Raw genomic sequence first — 18862 nt, 5'->3', positions numbered from 1 at the left:
ACAGAAAAAAGCTGAACAAGCATATGCTGTGTTTAATGAGGCATTTCTGTCATATGCCAAATAGCCAACCCAAGGCTTAGAGGAAGGTAGTCATTAGAAATATGAGCTAAATGTTTTCATTAATATATTAAAAAAAGTTAATGCTGTGCAAAGGCATATTGCTGCACAACAACATTAGATAGCAAACTGATCTTCATAGTCCATTCTCAGATCTCTTATCACTGCCTTTATCAGGAAGACCAATTTACATCCGTTTTGCAGACTATACAGACCAGGGGTTTGAACCTACAGCCTTGAACAAATACTGAATATTTACAAAGTTAATTTGTATCCTCATTTTCTCAGTACAAATCACTGAAAGTCTAACTATTACAAAAAAATCTGGAAGTCTGCATTTGCCTGCAGCAGGAATCATCAGCTTTTTTTTGAACACATAACTGATTTTGGTTCAGTACTCTTTTATGCCACCGCTTTTTACTTCTGTGGTGTTTTAGCTTTGCCTGAATATTGGCTAGAAACAGCTTTCTTCTCCATGACTGCCCATCTGAGACACAATCAAATGAGTTAAGCCTGTCAGTAGTTAACTCAGGCTAGTACAGCCAGATGAACAGCTAAACTGGTACTGATGTGATGTTTTCCCAGTTATGTAGGAGGGTAAAAGGGTAAATAGCAGAGTAAATTCAACTGACAGCTATCTTGACAGCAGGAGCTCTTTAAGAATTATTAAGCACTGGTTTTCCAATTCATCTTTTGGGGCTGCCACCACTGTTAAAACTAAAGACCCACTTTCAAGAAGCCATATGCTACGTTACATGAGCTCTCAAGGAAAATCCTAACTATATTTAAAAAAAAATTTAAAATTGTTAGTTTACCCTTTCATTGTCAATTGATGAAACCATATCAATCAACAGAAACAGAAGATGCTGAGGATTACAGGAAAACAATCACAGATATGGCATTAAATGAATGTGTGCTCAAGAAGAAAACTAGTGCATCACAGATAAAATATGCCCTTTTTATGAAGTACAGCCAGAGCAAGAAAAAACAACATAGCACATTATCTAGGGACAAGATAACACAAACAATTTGTTTACAGAAACAGAACACTAGTCCATGAACATTAACACTTGCTTTCAGTTCCTAGATAGATTGCCAGACCGCTTATGGCAGGCAAGTCAGTATGCAGAATGCTGCTGCATTTTACCATTAGGCGATTTCTCCCACTACTCTTAAAAAGTGATGTTCATACATGTATGTGTGTACTCTTCACACAATCAATAACTACAAAGCGGTCTAAAAGAAAACCCAACTTAAACCAAATAAGGTAGACAGAGGAGTATTATGGAAATAGAGCAATAATAAAATTGGCTAGTTTTTTTTTAAATGTCTCAATAAGGCAGATTATTAGCCCTTCAAGATAATTTTATTTGATTAAATATTAACAGGAGTGACATTCAAGAACATGTTAAAATTATAACAGTAGCTCCACCACTAAAGTCCTTTTTTGGCATCCAATGTACGGCACGAGGGGTTTGAGATAACAACAGGTTTGTTGGGGATGTGCTAGATTAAATTTGTAGCGGTTATTGCAGTTTAGTTTATAACAGGCAGGCTTCTGTGCTTGCTGTGGGGCTTGCTTGCCTGTCTATTAGAGTCTAGTGCTTGTTGGTGGCCGCTTTTTGCTTTAATTGCTGCTGTAGTGCTGTGCTGCTCATCACCTTACTTTGCTGTGCCTAGGAGCATTCTGATAAGTCATGGCTTGTGCAGTGTTTACAGGATTCAATCCAGACAGGGTGTAGAATCTCAGAAGATAAGGGGCTAATGTGTATGTCTCTAACACCAATAGCCAGATGGCAGTGGAGCCAACCAAGGACTGTTGGTAATGTGTGGGAAAGAACAGGATGTGGCTGGAGAAGGGGCTATGCAGAGGTAGGGCAGCACTTTTCCGGGACAAACATTCTTGTAATTCCTGGAGATAAGCACAACACAGCACATCACAAGCACAGAAATGAGACTAAGTAGTGGGCATGGACTGTAGGGGGGTGTCTTGGTTTGAAAACAAACCAGTGGGAGATTACAAGTTAAGATTGAAATTAAAAATAAGTGAAATAATACAAGGAAAAGCACTGACAAAGTTAGATACAACCTAACACCCTGTTAGGGTGGTAGTAGCAGTTTAACTGAAGTAGTTTAGTTGAACCGGTGATTCTGTGAAAGTTTACTTTCTAGCTGAAGATTTAGTGGTAGCTCTGGTTCTCTGGGAACCCAGTAGACAGGGCTAGCTCAGGCAGTTTCAAGGCTAGGTTATATTTAGGTGGGAACATCTGGCTCCTCCCTCCTCGGCAGAGCATCCCACAATGGGATAAGTCTATGAGTCACACGGTGGGTCTCTGATGGCTTATTGCCTGTCATGCGGGGTGGGTTATTAGCAAGTGATAATAGCTAACGGATGGCTCATTGCTTGTCATCCGGAGTGGGTGATAGCAGCTAATGGCCCACAGCTGGTGGTAATAGAATACTTAACTACATTAATATTGCAACCTAGGATATTATCTACTCCTTATTCTATTATCATTTACACAGTTCTCACTTAAGATAAGGTTTTTTTGTGGGACACAACGGGTTTCTTTATCTGCCTGCATTACTCACTAAGTATAACTAGGTTTTTAGGCAAAAACAACTCCACGGATGGGCTTGCTTTTGCCTGAGGTGGGACTAATCTAAACAGTCTTTCTTAAAAAACCTCTTATGTGTACCACAGGGACTTTATCTCCATCCACTGTGTGCAAAGGTTCGGACTCGGCAGGACCGGCTTGATTAATAGAACTCCTTGTGTTAACCATCTAGGTGGCCTTTGCTAAGTTCAGTTCTTAATTTTTGAAGGTTCCCCCGCCAAGTGCCTTCAAAGTTGTCTTAAGTAGTCCGTTGCACTGTTCAACTTTCCCGGCAGCTGGTGCATGATAGGGGATGTGGTATATCTATTTAATTCTGTGTTCTCTAGCCCAGGTGCTTATGAGGCCATTCTTGAAATGGGTTCTATTGTTAGACTCGATTCTCTCAGGGGTACCATGTCTCTACAGGACTTGCTTTTCTAGACCCAAGATGGTGTTCCGGGCAGTAGCATGAGGCACAGGGTAGGTCTCTAACTATCCTGTGGTTGCTTCCACCATGGTCAACACATAGCGCTTTCTTTGGCGGGTTTGGGGAAGTGTGATGTAGTCAACTTGCTATACTTCCCCATACCTGTACTTTGACCATCGTCTACCATATCACAGAGGCTTCACCCGCTTGGCCTGTTTGATTGCAGCGCAAGTCTCACAGCTGTGGATGACTTGTGAGATGTTGTCCATGGTCAAGTCCACCCCTCGGTCACGAGCCTACTTGTATGTCACATCTCTCCCTTGATGACCAGAGGCATCATGGGCCTAACGAGCTAGAAATAATTCTCCCTTGTGCTGCCAGTCCAGATCCACCTGTGACACTTCCACTTTGGCAGCTCAGTCCACCTGCTCGTTGTTACGATGCTTTTCATTAGCCCGACTCTTGGGTACATGTGCATCTACCTGTCGAATTTTCACAGTCAGCTTTTCTGCCCGGGCGGCGATGTCCTGCCAAATCTCAGCAGCCCAGATGGGTTTTTCTCTGCGCTGCCAGTTAGCCTTTCTCCAGCGATCTAACCATCCCCATAGCGCGTTGGCTACCATCCAGGAGTCAGTGTAGAGATAGAGCCTTGGCCATTTCTCTCGTTCGGCAATATCCAAAGCCAGTTGGATGGCTTTAAGCTTTGCGACTTGACTCGATCCACCTTGTCCCTCGGTAGCCTGTACAGCTTGTCGTGAGGGGCTCCACACTGCAGCTTTCTATTTCTGATCTGCGCCTACAATTCGGCAGGAACCATCGGTGAAGAGGGCATAGCGTCTTTTACTCTCCGGCAGCTCGTTATACGGGGGTGCTTCCTCGGCACGTGCTACTTTCTCTTCTGCTTCTTCTGAAGATAATTTAAAAGTCTCACCTTCAGGCTAGTTTGTTATAATTTCTAGAATCCTAGGGCGATTTGGGTTTCCAATACAGGCGCGCTGTGTGATGAGGGCAATCCATTTGCTCCACGTGGCATCAGTGGCATGGTGGGTAGAGGGAACCCTTCCCTTGAACATCCACCCCAGCACTGGCAGTCGGGGTGCAAGGAGAAGTTGTGTTTCTGTGCCGATCACCTCTGAGGCGGCTTGGACTCTTTCGTAAGCTGTCAAGATTTCTTTCTCGGTGGGAGTGTAGTTGACTTTAGACTTTCTGTAACTTCGGCTCTAGAATTCCAGTGGTCGACCTCGGGTCTCGCCAGGCACCTTTTATTAAAGGTTTTAGGATAGACCATGGCTCCCGGCTGCAGAGTAAAGCACATTCTTTACTTCTGGTCTTGTCTTGACTGGTCCCAGGGCTACCGCATGAGCGATCTCTTGTTTGATCTGGGTGAAGGCTTGCTGCTGTTCAGGGCCCCAGTGGAAATCGTTTTTCTTGCGGGTTATGAGGTAGAGAGGACTCACGATCTGGCTGTACTCAGGGATGTGCATTCTCCAAAAGCCTATGGCGCTTAGGAAAGCTTGCGTCTCCTTCTTGTTGGTTGGTGGAGACATTGTGGTGATCTTATTGATGACCTCAGAAGGAATCTGACGCCGTCCGTCTTGCCACTTTACTCCCAGGAACTGGATCTCTCGGGCAGGTCCCTTGACTTTACTCTTCTTGATGGCAAAACCGGCTTCCAGGAGAATTCTGATGATTTTCTCTCTTTTTTCAAATACTTCTGTTGCTGTGTCCCCCCACACAATGATGTCATCAATATACTGCAGATGTTCTGGAGCCTCACCCTTTTCCAGTGCAGCCTGGATCAGTCCATGGCAGATGGTGGGACTGTGCTTCCACCCCTGGGGTAGTCGGTTCCATGTGTACTGCACACCTCTCCAGGTGAAAGCAAACTGAGGCCTGCACTCTGCTGCCAGAGGAATGGAGAAAAAGGCATTGGCAATGTCGATGGTCGCATACCACTTTGCTGCCTTGGATTCCAGCTCGTACTGAAGTTCCAACATGTCCGGTATAGCAGCACTCAGTGGTGGTGTGACTTCATTCAGGCCACGGTAATCTACTGTCAGTCTCCATTCTTCACTGGACTTACGCACTGGCCATATGGGGCTGTTAAAGGGTGAGTGAGCCTTGCTGACCACCCCTTGGCTCTCCAGTTCCCGAATCATCTTATGGATGGGGGCCACAGAGTCTCTGTCAGTGCGGTATTGCCGGCAGTGCACTGTTGCTGTAGCAATTGGTACCCGCTGTTCTTCAATTCTCAGTAGTTCTACAGCAGACGGGTTATCTGAGAGACCAGGCAGGGTATTCAGTTGTCTTATGTCTTCTGTCTCTACGGCTGCTATCCCAAAAGCCCAGCGATGTCCCTTTGGGTCTTTGAAATATCCACTCTTGAGATAATCTATGCCGAGGATGCATGGGGCGTCTGGACCAGTCACGATGGGGTGTTTCTGCCACTCATTCCCAGTTAAACTCACTTCAGCTTCTAGTACAGTTAGCTGCTGGGATCCTCCTGTCACCCCAGAAATGGAAATGGATTCAGTCTCCACATACCTGGATGGCATCAGGGTGCACTGAGCGCCGGTGTCAACCAAAGCCGTGTATCTTTGTGGGTCAGACGTGCCAGGCCATCGGATCCACACAGTCCAATAGATCCGATTATCCTTTTCCTCTACCTGGCTAGAGGCAGGGCTCCTCTAATCCTGTTTTTGGTGCACGATGTTCTTCTCCTGTAAATGTGTTCCTGAGGTCCCTTCAAGAGGATCAGTCATATTATCATTTCCATTCTGTCGGGGGTTCTGTCTACAAGAGACTGGGGCAGTGTTGTACCTAGATGAGCTTCTTGAAGTGGATGTTTCTGTTTTCAATTCACGTACCCGGGCTGCTAAGGTGGAGGTGGGTTTCCTATTCCACTTCCTCATGTCTTCTCCATGCTCTTGAAGGAAAAACCAGAGGTCACGTCGTGGAGTTTGTTTTCTTTCCCTGGCTGGAGTACGTCTGCTCCTGATGGCAGAGACTCGGGTTGGTTTCGGTGTGGCATTTAAAAATCCTTCTTTGAGCTCTTTCTTTAGTTTCTGGTGGCTCTCTTCAGTTAAGCTCCGGACTTGCGCGGCCAGGTTTGTTTCTACCGATGAGACCTGGGTCCGTAGTGGAGCGGTTACAGTGTCCTCGTAAATTCTCAGTTTGTTTGTTAACACGCCCACCTGGTCTTCGCCTTCCCTCCACTGCAGTGTTGCCAGGTAACGAGAGTATATCTCTGGTCTGAGCCGCGCGAATCTTAGCCACATTTGTGAAGTGCACTGGACGTTATCTGGGCTCTTGGGGAATCTCTCGTTGTCCGAGAAAATGATCTCTAGCACGGCCAATTCCCTCAGGCATCGGATACCTTGTTCTATTGTGTTCCATTTTCTTTGGTGCATCTGGAGGTCTTCTTTGCACAGGTATCTGTCCCGTACACTCGCCAGCAATCGCCGCCAGAGGCTGAGAGTTTCCTGGGTTTTCCCAATCCCCTGGTCAATAACCACATCCTGGGACAGGGATCCCAGTTGCCTGGCCTCACTTCCGTCTAGAATGGTGTCATTAGTGGCGGCATCCCAGATGCGGAGCAGCCAGGTCAGGATGGACTCGTTTGCCTGCCGGGTGAATTCCCTCCGTAGGTCCCGCAGCTCCCCCAGGGATAGAGAGCGAGTGATGATCTCCGGCTCTGTCTCTTCTGCTGGGTGAGATGGTCCTGCCGCATCCTCGTCAGTCGCTATGCGGACTGATTTGTTCTTGGATTTCTTTTTCTGGACGGGGGCAACTGCTACCGGCTTCAGCTGTTCTGATTTGGTGATGGTCTGTGTTGAGACGTCGACTGCTCCTTTGGTTCTTTTCCTCTTGCCTGCTGATTTGCTTCGTTTCTCCTCCTCAAGAAGACAAAGTATTGTTCTGTTCTTCAGCATGAGGTACACGGTGCTGGTCGCAGAGGAAAAAGAAAACAGAACTGACAGGAAGATTATGCCATCCTTAGCATCCAGGGAGAACTCAATATTGTCAAGGACTGCTGTGCCTGACCTGAAATGTTGGAAGAAACCACTCTCTCTTCCTAGCCCCAGAGGCTGGGTGCGATTGCTGAGGAGGTCCCAGACGAAGCAGCTCAGGTTAGGCCAGGCAGACAAAGTCGAGTATATATAACGAATGGTGTTCATTGCCTCACAGGTAACCATGCCATAGGCATAATAAACTAATAGAGCAATTCTCATGCCATTACCTGGTCGCAACAGGAGCAATATGACGGGCAGATAGTATCTCATTTGAGGAAAAATATAGAGAGCGAGATACAGTACCCATATAGATAAGCTGAGCATCATGGTGATAGGATTTCTGAGTTTCCCCAGGTCGTGCCCCACGTTGGGCGCCAAAATATGTATTGGTTTGAAAACAAACCAGTGGGAGATCACAAGTTAAGATTGAAATTAAAAATAAGTGAAATAATACAAGGAAAAGCACTGACAAAGTCAGATACAACCTAACACCCTGTTAGGGTGGTAGTAGCAGTCCAGCTGAAGTAGTCCAGTTGAAGCGGTCATTCTGTGAAAGTCTAGTCTCCAGCTGAAGATCCAGTGGTAGCTCTGGTCCTCTGGGAACCCAGTAGACAGGGCTAGCTCAGGCAGTTCCAAGGCCAGGTTATATCCAGGTGGGAACACCTGGCTCCTCCCTCCTCGGCAGAGCATCTCACAATGGGATGAGATAAGTCTATGAGTCACACGGTGGGTCTCTGATGGCTTATTGCCTGTCATGCGGGGTGGGTTATTAGCAAGTGATAATAGCTAACGGATGGCCCATTGCCTGTCATCCGGAGTGGGTGATAGCAGCTAATGGCCCACAGCTGGTGGTAATAGAATACTTAACTACATCAATATTGCAACCTAGGACAGGGGGGACCAAGACCACCCAAGCCCCCTAAAGCCTGCGACCCATTTCCAGAGAGGTCTGAAAAAACAGACTACATGTGAGAACTAATTTGCATAGAAAGCAACAAACCTGTCTTCGAGTCAGAGAAACCTGTCCATAAAAAGGTACCCCCACCAAGCCAATAAATAAATGGGATTATGACATCAGAAATGTTCCACCAACAGCAAATGTTAACATCTATGCAAAAAAGGCAACCACCCCAGCCCCACCCCCAACTGCCATCTCAAGGCAAAGCACTACCTGGAAAATGCCAAAATGGCAGAAATTAAGGTTTGGCAGATCCCCCAAAATTGCCACCACTGTAGTCTCTTATTGTGAGGGGGAACCAATGCCCCTATGTTCCTTTAACTATAAAGTGGTAGTCTGGGGAGATTTTACATGTGTTAGCTATGGTGATTACTATAGCTGAGGTTACTGTATTACATAATGATATTACTAATAAAGAAGCCACATCACAGACCTGTGGATTTAGGGGAATCTAACCCTGGCCATCTGAGCTAAGGCTACCTTAACAGTAGGAAATGCCACTCCATTCACCACAACTGTGTTAACTGCCCCAGTTTAAAAAAAAAAAATCTATTGTGGGTATTGATATGTTGGCAGGAAAAACAGTTGAAACTTTAAACAGTCGCTTCTGCTTCAGGACTTCGCAACTGGAATTTATAAGAGTCTTGGGCGGATTGGCAAAGTGGGATTCTGTTGTGCTGCCTGTGCCTGCCAAGGCTGTAACTGCAAAACAATATCATATTCCTGGGAAAAAGAGAAAATTACTCCAACCATTCAGGCACTTCAACAAGCGGGAATTGTTAAGGAAACCATGACTGCTTTTAACAATCCTATTTGGCAGCCTGATAAAAATATAGATGTCACTCGGAGAATGACTATAGATTATAGAGAATTGAATAGTCACCCCCCCTTGTAGTTACACTGCCAGACATGGTTACCCTCATAGAAAAAAAAACAAGCAAGAATTTACAACCCCGGAAGGTGGTAATAGATCTTGCTAATGCTTTCTGTTCCATTGCCATTACACATTTATAAACATGTGCATGTAATTGTACTGTTCGTACTCAGCTACATTTAAGGACATTATATAGGCCATGGGCAAAGATAAAATAGGGTCAGTTGGCCTTGAATATGTGGCAGGTCAATTACATTGGCCCCCAGCCCCTGTCAAGAGGGAGTGATATGTATTCTCTGCTGTGGATATAGCATCAGGACAATTTTTTTGCTAAACCCACCAAATATGCTAATCAATATAACAGAATTAAAGCACTAGAACAACTCATTCTTTAATACGGACCTTCCTCACCAAATGCAAAGATTGATAGAAAGAACAAATGGAATGTTGAAGAAAAAATTTTAAAAAGCTAACCAGTACTAAAACTTTACAACAGTGGTGTTCACATCTTACTAAAGCAGGCTTTCTTGTTAAACAGCTGGAGTATTCATAATCAAACATTCTATGATCATACAAACATGGCAAAGACTGAATTTCTTCCAGATGGTATCTCTCCAAAATTATTACCTAGAGGTCAAAGGGAATTGTTTACACCAGTAGATTTCATGGTGGGACTGCAACTTATTAGCCTAGACATGAAGATTCATAGAATAACCCCTCGGAATGCCATATGGTTCTGTATCCCAACTTCTCTTATTTTACATCCTCTGTTGATATCAGATTCTCAAGTTCTTGTATTTTGGGTATCTGATGAATAACTGTGCCTTATCTAGAGGAGAAAACATTTGAACGGTGTTATTGGTGTCAGAAACTCAACATCAAATTGAAGCTCTTCAATACATGTGGGCAATTACCCCATATCAGGTTATCAAACTTAGAGCAGTAGTAGCTGAAGAAGCTGGAGTAACGGCACATCTATTACTGGAAGGAAATTACATTCCTGTTTTCCTCCCTTATCACAGGTTGGCTCATCGTGCTTTCTAGTCTTGTACTACAAGCACACGTTCTGGATATATTTCCGTGAGATCAACATGTAAATACTTGGATTTGGTTGGCTTCTACTGTAACTAACTTGTCTGCCTTTTGTATTGAGGGAGGATTAACAGCTGCAGATCTCTTGAAAACATGTTTCATCGGCATGCCAATCCTGTTGCAGTGTGCTAGTAGGATTTAGGGGATGCATATGGTTTATGTTCTAGAAATTTCTCCCTAGCCTGAGATTGTACCCTCCTCTGCTGTAAACTTATTGGTGTAACCCTTTTCCCCTCCTTATCTCCTCCCGTCTGGCTTTCCCTGGTTGGCTCCTCGGAGCTAACCACTCCCCTTTTCCCTTCCCTTTTAAGACCCTGCAGGGCTTTGCTCGAGCGTTCGCATTCTCTGCTTCCTTGCCTGTCTCCATCCCTCGCTTCCCCATCCCTGTTCCTCTCCCCTCACCCTTTGCCCGTGGACCCTAATAAATCCCCTGGAATCACAGACTGCGATCCTACACTTCTTTTATCGCCGCGCCTCTACAGCGACTCATGTCCCCAGCAGCTCCACTGCTTGCTGCAGCCATGTGCGCCCCTGGCGTGTTTCGGCCCCGGGCAGCCCTCCCTCATTGTGGTGTGGGGTGGTCAACCGCGAATCGCGGGACTGTGCTGCCGCACAATCCCAGTAGCTGTATTACAGAATTATACTATGCAAGTGCTTTTGATATCCATGTTCCTCATTATTCTTTACGGGTAGGTAACAGCTGTATGCCAAGGAACATTACAAAATCAGTTGATGGTGGACTGTCTCCTTCTTTGACACCATAAACACTGCTCCAATTTTGAGGGCATGTGTCACTTCAATGTAATTGACGAATCAGCCAGCTAGAGGACAACATTCAATGTCTCCAGGACTTAATGCATCAAATGAAACAATCTACTGGTGGTGCCTGGCTAGCTGAGTGGTTTAATTCCCTGGCAGGATGAGTGGGACACCTGATTCAAAGCATTATTGTGACCAACCTAGTGGCCTTCTCTGATGGCGTGACTACACCAGTGGACAAAGGAAGGACTGCAGATGTCATTTATCTGGACTTCTGTTAAGCCTTTGACATGGTCCCCCACAACATCCTTCTCTCTAAACTGGAGAGAGATGAATGGACTGTTGGATGGATAAGAAAGTGGTTGGACAGTTGCATCCAGAGAGTAGTGGTCAATGGCTCAGAATCCTGATGGACATCAGTGACGAGTGGTGTGCCTCAGAGGTCCATATTGGGACCAGTGTTATTTAATATCTTCATCAATGACATAGACAAAGGGATCGAGTGCACCCTCAGCAAATATTCAGATGACACCAAGCTGAGTGGTGCAGGTGACACACCTGAAGGATGGAACCATCCAGAGGGACCTGGACAAGCTTGAGAAGTAGCCCATGGGAATCTCATGAGGTTTAATAAGACTAAGTGCAAGGTGTGCACTTGCAAACCCAGAAAGCCAATCATGTCCTGGGCTGCATCCAAAGCAGTGGGGGCAGTAAGTCAAGGGAGGGGATTCTGCCCCTCTGCTCTGGTGAGATCCCACCTGCAGAGCTGCATCCAGCTCTGGGGTCCCCAGCACAGAAAGGACATGCACCTGTTGGAGCGAGTCCAGAGGCCACCAAGATGATTAGATGGATGGAGCAGCTCTCCTGTGAGGAAAAGCTGAGAGAATTGGGATTGTTCAGCCTGGAAAGGAGAAGGCTTTGGGGTGACCTAATTGCAGCCTTCCAGTACCTGAAGGAAACCTGCAAGAAAGATAGAGAGGGACTTTTTACAAGGGCATGTAGTGACAGGACAAGGGAGAATGCCCTTAAACTGAAAGAGAGTAGGTTTAGATTAGAAAATATTAGGAAAAAATCGTTATTGTGAGCCTGGTGAGACAGTGGTATGGGGTGCCCAGAGAAGCTGTGGATGCCCCATCCCTGGAAGTGTTCAAGGCCAGGTTGGATGGGGCTTGGAGCAACCTGGTAAAGTGAAAGGTGTCTTGGTTCACAGCAAGGGGGCTGGAACTAGATGATCTTTAAGGTCCTTTCCAACCCAGTCCATTCTATGATTCTATCATTGTAGGAATGTTTATTCCTTTTTCTATATGTGTTTATAATGTGCCCCTGTAAATTACCCTGACCTACACCTTGCAAGCCCAAATGGACATCTCCAGCTTTGCCAGCCCCTTTGGAAATGGTCCCTTGAGTGAGAGAGCGAATATGGAAAAATAACAGAAAATTGGTGATGAGGATTGCAAACACACTTGAATGACCTGCAGCTGATGTCAGAGACTGAAATAGTTCATGCCTCAAACATTGATATAAAGTTTTGCTCATTACAACAAAAACTGTATAAAGAAGCTACAATCAAAGAAGCCTCCCTGAAGATACCTAACTGGGACTTTGAACTGAGTCAAACTGCTGAGATTAAAGGGAAACCTATTGTTCAGTCATCTCAGTCTGAAGGAAAGGTATGCATCCACAAAGGCCAAACCCACCAGCTGTGCTGAGAATCATCTCTGGCTGAGTTTGGGGTGGGGGGAGAGCACAGCTTACAGGCACAGACTTCCCCCCCAGCCGAGGGGGTGGGGAGGAGGTTTGGGGTGCATGGTGTAACCTCTGGTCAGAGGCAATAAACACCCATCCTCTGTTACACAAACTGGCCCAGCTGTGGAACCCCCAACCCCACTGGCCACATCCACAGGACTTTCACGTGAGAGGCAGCTGAGGGGGAGTCACAATCCAAAGACCCCCCCAAAGTGCTAGGCCTTGCACCAAAGGACTGCATGTGATGCAAGCAGAGTCTGCTGCAAGAGGCTGCCCCCTCCCCCAGGGAGACATGCCTGGACATTGCCACCTGGCCTGAGTGTATATTAACCCATGGGATTCTAAGCTTTTCAGGGAGACTATCACCACCAAGAAGACCAGCTGGAGAGGATTGATGCAACATCGTTGGGATCCATGGATGGTGATATCTTCTTTATTCTGTCTCTGTCACCCTCTTTCTGTCCCCCCATCTCTTTTCCTACTCCTCCTTTTCTCGCTTTTCTTCTTTCTCTCTCTCATTTTTACTATCAAATAAAACCCATACTATTGACTGGCATATGGTCTCATTTGCACCTTAATTCGGGCAGAGGTATTTCCAAAGAACCTTAATTATTGGATCATAACAGCTGAAGAGTAGAAAAATACATATATCATGTTAATTGTTGTTTAGCCTTGTGTGTTTGACAAGTAGAACATCTGTGTTTAGATAAAATAGGCCTGTGATAGATTTAGAGGCACCCTACTAAACATGCTTGAGATTCCTGCCCTGCTGTGGGAAAGACCAAAGCAGTGGTAAACTATGTTCGATAAACAGGTGAAAACAACAGGTTCATTGATCCTCCAGCCTGGACTGAGCTCTGTGGTGCCTTCGCCCCTGCTTGTGTGCCTCTGCCAAGGTGCTGCTTTGGGGATCTCCCAGTTGGTGAGGTAATGAAAACAAATACATTCTTTGCATTTCAGCTGTGTTTTGTGGTTGTTCCTGTGTTCTGTCTGTGCTGGCTCACACACTGCTCTCCAGTGGCTGGGGGTGGTGGTGTCACTTTATAAGCCAGCCTTGAAAAGAAACAGGAGTCAACAGGCTTTAGTCTTAAGATATTCTTCCACTGTTTTCCTAGATAGGGATATATTTGACTCTAAGACTATTTTCTATAGCATGCCAGAAGTTAACAAGCAACTTCCAGGTAGAATTTGGTTCTGCTATTATGCAGAGCACTGTCCATTACATCACTTTCAATTTCTAGAGAGGATAATCTATGCTCTTCACCTACTTTTTTCAATCATACAAAGAGATGCCCCTAATCTAATGCTACTTCTGAGAGGAAGAATTTAAACTAAAAGGAGGCAGATTTGAAATGAAACACTGTTGAAACATCAGTAATTTCTTCAGAACATGCCAAAAGTTGAAAGAGCTTGTGCAAAGAACATACAATAGAAATATCTACACTGAAAAAAAAGATAGCATGTTAAAAGACATGCTAACACATTAGATACAACAGGTATTTTACTGGTTATACTAGGTACATGAGCAATCCATTAGGTTAACCATAAAAAACCTCACCAGCTTATTTTAAGAATACAACCTGAATCTAGTCTAACTCATTTGCAAAACAATGTTTTCAATTTGTATACCCCAATATTTCAACAATTCTCACAAACAACAAAACAGAAACAGTTTGAGATAATGCAGAGTTTTTTCACCTGTAGTGAATGGCATTGAGGGAAAATTTAATTTCTATTTTATTTCTACTAGGCTTCAAGCTTACTGCATGGCATCTGCACCCCTACTAGGAAAAGTTGTTTAAACTGAAAAACCCCCTTTGATAACCACTGGTCAACCATTTTTAGCAGTCTTTCCAGGTCTGTGTTAGACGTGTTGTTAGTTAATCCAAAAGTCTCAGGACCATCTTTTTATGCTTATTTCTCCCCTTGTAGAGTGAAACAGCTTGTCTTCCTTATAAGGGCATCAAGTATTAGTATTTGTGCAGCAAAACATACAGCTCAAGAATTAAGACTGCCTACTTTCATGACATATTTGATGTTTTATATAAATGCAGCATAAGTAGCTCCCAAGAATTATTTCCAAAAATACAGAAGAAAAAAATTTTGCTCTTCCTGCGATTACTTCCCATTAAACGTCCCTACCCCTGAGAAGTTAGCTAATACAACTCCCCTTTCCTGAAAGATGTTCACAGCATACCAGACGTTATTTCCATGCCACCACACCCAGTCGACATCATTCAGAATGGAGCCCCTGTCCACCACCCTGTAGCCACCGCGTCTGGGGGCGAGGCTCCAGTTAACAGCCCGTGAAACGCCTTCCCGCGGTTGCCCCGAAAACACGTCAGCCCTACATCGCTGTCCCCCAACTCCTTTCCCACCACCCCTGTCAGCCCCCGGTGTTAAGGCGGCCACATCCCAGTGACCCACCCGGCTCAGCAGATACAGCCGGGCACCGCCCCCGCCGAAACTCAGACCCACCCCCAGCACTCTGAGCAGGAAACAGAGCAGGACCAAGCCCGAACTAGGGTGGCAGCCCAGCCCCAAAACGTCCCACAGCTCCGGTCAGGCCTCAACGGTCACCCGACTCCAGCCCCAGAGGACCGGCCACCATGAGGTGACCGTAGGCGGCTGTGTCCCTCAGTCAGCAATGGAGACTGCTCACCCCAACATACCCACCCAGCACACTACCCCCCGCAGCCCGACTGGGCCATGCCACTCCGTGGAGCAGGCAAGAGCCTCACTCCCTGCCACTCACCCTTGACTTTGCCAAAGGTACCGACGCCAAGCGTGTCGCCCAGGATATAGTGCCCAATCTTCACCCGTCCGTGCTCGTGCTTCTGTTTATCCACCGCTGCCGCCGCCATCTTGAGCCTAGGGCCGAGCCTGCTCATAGAGCGCGCCCGTGCCGCAGTACTAGCAGGGGAGGAGCAAACAAATAACACTCATCAACCCAATCTGGAAGTGAACTCAGCACTTATCACTTTCCTGCCCTCCCCGGGGACAAACCCTTGCTGTTCGGTTGGGGAGGGCTGGGTCGACTCAGTGACACCCTGAAGGGTGAGACTTCTGCAGGTGGGCCCTGCTGGCAGGGCAAGGCAGCGGGATGGAATAGCCCCCGAAGATTGTGGGGCAGAGTGAGGGGGACAGGGTGTTTTTATGCCACCTTCCCTGGGAAATAGTGGAGATTTGCATGGATTTCGGGACCGGGAGGGAAGGCGGATGACGGGTCCCCTCAGCGCCGGCGCGGTGTGAGGAAATGGCCTGGGCCAACCGGCGTCAGAAGTCTCACCGCCCGGAAGCTTAAGCTCCCTCATGTTGCTGGCTAGCACCGCAATTGCCCGCGATGCCTGTGTCCGCAGGCAGCGGGAAGCTAGGGTTAAACGTTCCCCACAGTACGGGTTGTCCTTCCTGATGCTAAAGTGCAATGTGTCGAATATAGGCATATTTTTAATTGAGAAATTGTGATAGCACAATGAGATTGCTAGGCTGTCTGCATTGTCACAGCCACGGGGTGCCGTGAATGTGCTGCTGTAAACTGCAAGGCCTGCCTGTGGACAGCACGCAGCAGCTCTTGCTGGGGTGGCAGCTGAACACCCACATGCAGACAGGATTTCAGGCACTAATAATGCAGTGTGTTGCATATCATAATTTAAAGGTCCATTAAAGATGCAGTTTTTGCTGACACACTTGGCTCTGCCAGCAATGCTGAGGGCTGATGGCCAAACCCATTTTGCCATGCCATGTGAGGAGTGACATCCAGGCACAGGGAGCATACTGTTTCCAAACCACCCATGCTCAGTGGTGAAGAAAGGTCTGTGACAGTTTAAGATGAAGCAAGCTGGGGCAGCCATGTTTTCACCTCTCTGCCTTGCTCTGAGATAAGCAAACACCAGTCTGATCCTTCAGTAAGGTAATTCAGGAGCACAAGCCTGCCAGAAGACCAGTCGTACTAAAAAATGAGTACTGGGATCCTATAACAGAAAACATAGCCAGTCACAAAAACAGACATGCCAAGTTTCTGTATTTCAAATCAACCTTGTAAATTAAATCTGTTCATTCTCCTCCCCCTTCTCCCTTCCTCTACCTAGGTACAAATCCAGACCCTATTGTGAGAAGTAGGACCCACTTAACTCCTACTACCTTGACCAGATACCCTGCCCTCCAGTTTGTCTTGCTAACTCATTCATTCATAGAATTTAGGGCTGTATCCTTCCATTCATGCATTGTGCGCTTTCTACATATCAACAATCATATTCTTTTATTGTTGACTATAACTGGATTATTTCTTAATCACCTTCCAACTCTACCTTCAAAGAGACAGATGAAACTGGAGAGTGACAATTGGATAAATATTTTTGCATGGAGAGATCATCAAGTCAAGAGGAAGATTACAGGCAACTCCCATCCCTTCACCTCCTTTCCCAAGTTCTCCAGACTAAATGAATGATATAAACTAAAATGTTTTCTCTTACCTATCCTATATCTGAAAACAAATAAATATATATTACAGAAACAATGTAGAGATTTTTGAATGTGCAGACATCAGGAAGTTAAAAAAACATTTTTTTCTAGTCATAGTCTTAAAAATTATTCAGAGAACATTCAGTATTACTTTCTACAGTCATGAATTTAACAGAAAGTTGGAAAACAAATTCTGATCCCTAAAAAGTCTTTATATGTTAAAGCATTCCCCTAACCTAATGGGACAAAAAATTAAAACCCATCTGTTCATTACTATGGAAGAAAAAAAATGAAAGATTTAATAAGAAATATGGTATGAAAAAACATTTCATAAAACATATTACAGACTGTGTATGGTAATAGTTCTGCACATAGAATCATAGAATGTTAAAGGGTTGGAAGGGACCTTAAAGATCGTCTAATTTCAACCCCCCTGCCATGGGCAGGGACATTTTCCACTAGACCAGGTTGCTCAAGGCCTCATCCAACCTGGCCTTGAATACTTCCAGGGATGGGGAATCCACAACCTCCCTGGGCAACCTGTCCCAGTGCCTTGTGATTCACCCCAATCAAGCCTGGAGACACTTCAGAGACCAAGTCAGACTGTTGCAAAACCATGAATAAAGACTTTAGTAGTAGTCATGCTAAGGCTTGGAGGGATCAGTAGGCCTGAGTGTAAACAGTGTTGTGTAGCGAAGTTGCCAGTAGCGATCAAAAGGATCAATAGAGCATACTGAGGAGGGTAGAAAGACTTATCTAAGGAATGTAGCTATAGAACAGTTTGTTTATTTAAGTAATCTGCTAAGTGAAGTGTGTGACTTATCTAATAGGGTGTAGTAGATTAATGATGATAAAGAATGTTCAGTTAATGAAAAACAAAGTCACAATGTAATCATAAATCAGGTAGATGTGTCTAGAAATCAAATTCGTTGTGATGAAGCAATGTAGAAAGAAACGTATATATACTCAGTGATTTTGTCAAAGTTTGGGGCTCTGACTTTGGACGCTAGTCCTCAGGTCCCCAGGGCCCTCAATAAAGCACCACATAAAATAACTTCGGTTGTTTTGTGTTTCCTCGGTTCGGGCAACAGTTTTCTGGCGACCGCGGCAGGACTCCGAAGGTGGCTGGGGCGGTTCACATCCTGATCTACTCCACGCCGGCACCGGGTGATTCTCGGGGAGTCATCGGTTCGTGCCCGACCCCCGCGCCTGTCGGACAACTGCAGGAGGTAAGCCCGTAAGGTGCTTTATTATTTTAATACTGGGTACCTGCCCATAAGACGAGGCGGCGAACCTCGCAGGGTTGGGTTATAGACGTCTTGGGGAATGCCTAGGCGCCGACCATAAGACGTAGCGAAAGCTACGCTGGTTCGGCACTTGCCCCTCGCGGCGACGAGAAGTGGCAAGTTGGTTGGTTTGGTTGCTGTCCTCTTTCTATACTTGGTGCTGTTGATATCTGTATTCTCTGCATGTTACCTGTTATTCTCTGCATGTTACTTTCTGCTTTGCTATGATGCCTTTTAAAACCTTTAAAGCATTGGTACAAGCTAATGGTAAAGTACCGGGGAACACCCCATTAGGATGCTTGCTGGGAAGATGGAAAAGTGCTGGGTTTTACCAAGACTTAAGCAAAGGAAAAATGATAGATTTTTGTAATCATGTGTGGCCTCTCTATGCTTCTGAGGGTGGACCGGAGTGGCCTGTCAATGGTACTGTTGATGAGAACATAATTAATCCATTGATGTATTATCTAAGGGATAATGAGAAATGGGATGAGGTACCTTATTTGGATTTGTTCCGTTATTTGGGGTCTAAAACAGAATGGCAAAAGGAGTGTGGTATGCTATTGTTGCAAGCGGGGAACGATGGAAATGAATG

The 18862-nt window shown here is 45.6% G+C and overlaps 1 protein-coding gene and 1 long non-coding RNA gene across 4 annotated transcripts in view; both read right to left on the bottom strand.

Moving 5' to 3' along the window:
* The window catches only part of LOC146425555 (5'-AMP-activated protein kinase catalytic subunit alpha-1-like), a 92088-nt gene that overhangs the window by 32406 nt on the left and 40820 nt on the right, over positions 1 to 18862 (bottom strand). Inside the window, exons 2-3 of one of the 3 annotated variants that reach the window (XM_085041616.1) lie at positions 16383 to 16494; positions 15279 to 15436 (exon numbers count right to left, since the gene is read on the bottom strand). The exons of 1 other annotated variant lie outside the window; for it this stretch is intronic. In XM_085041616.1, the coding sequence (XP_084897742.1) occupies positions 15279 to 15414 (136 nt within the window). In that variant the 5' untranslated portion in view covers positions 15415 to 15436; positions 16383 to 16494. The remainder of the gene's footprint in view (positions 1 to 15278; positions 15437 to 16382; positions 16495 to 18862) is intronic. One more of the 3 variants, XM_085041617.1, reaches the window with a different exon arrangement.
* The window catches only part of LOC146425556 (uncharacterized), a 91384-nt gene that overhangs the window by 40843 nt on the left and 31679 nt on the right, over positions 1 to 18862 (bottom strand). The window lies entirely within an intron of this gene.

This window comes from Lichenostomus cassidix, chromosome W (assembly GCF_008360975.1).
Source record: "Lichenostomus cassidix isolate B80296 chromosome W, HeHo_3.0, whole genome shotgun sequence".
In the NCBI taxonomy this organism is placed as follows: Eukaryota; Metazoa; Chordata; class Aves; order Passeriformes; family Meliphagidae; genus Lichenostomus; species Lichenostomus cassidix.
The sequence above is the reverse complement of the archived record's forward strand: the minus strand, read 5'-3'. Positions and strand labels throughout refer to the sequence as shown.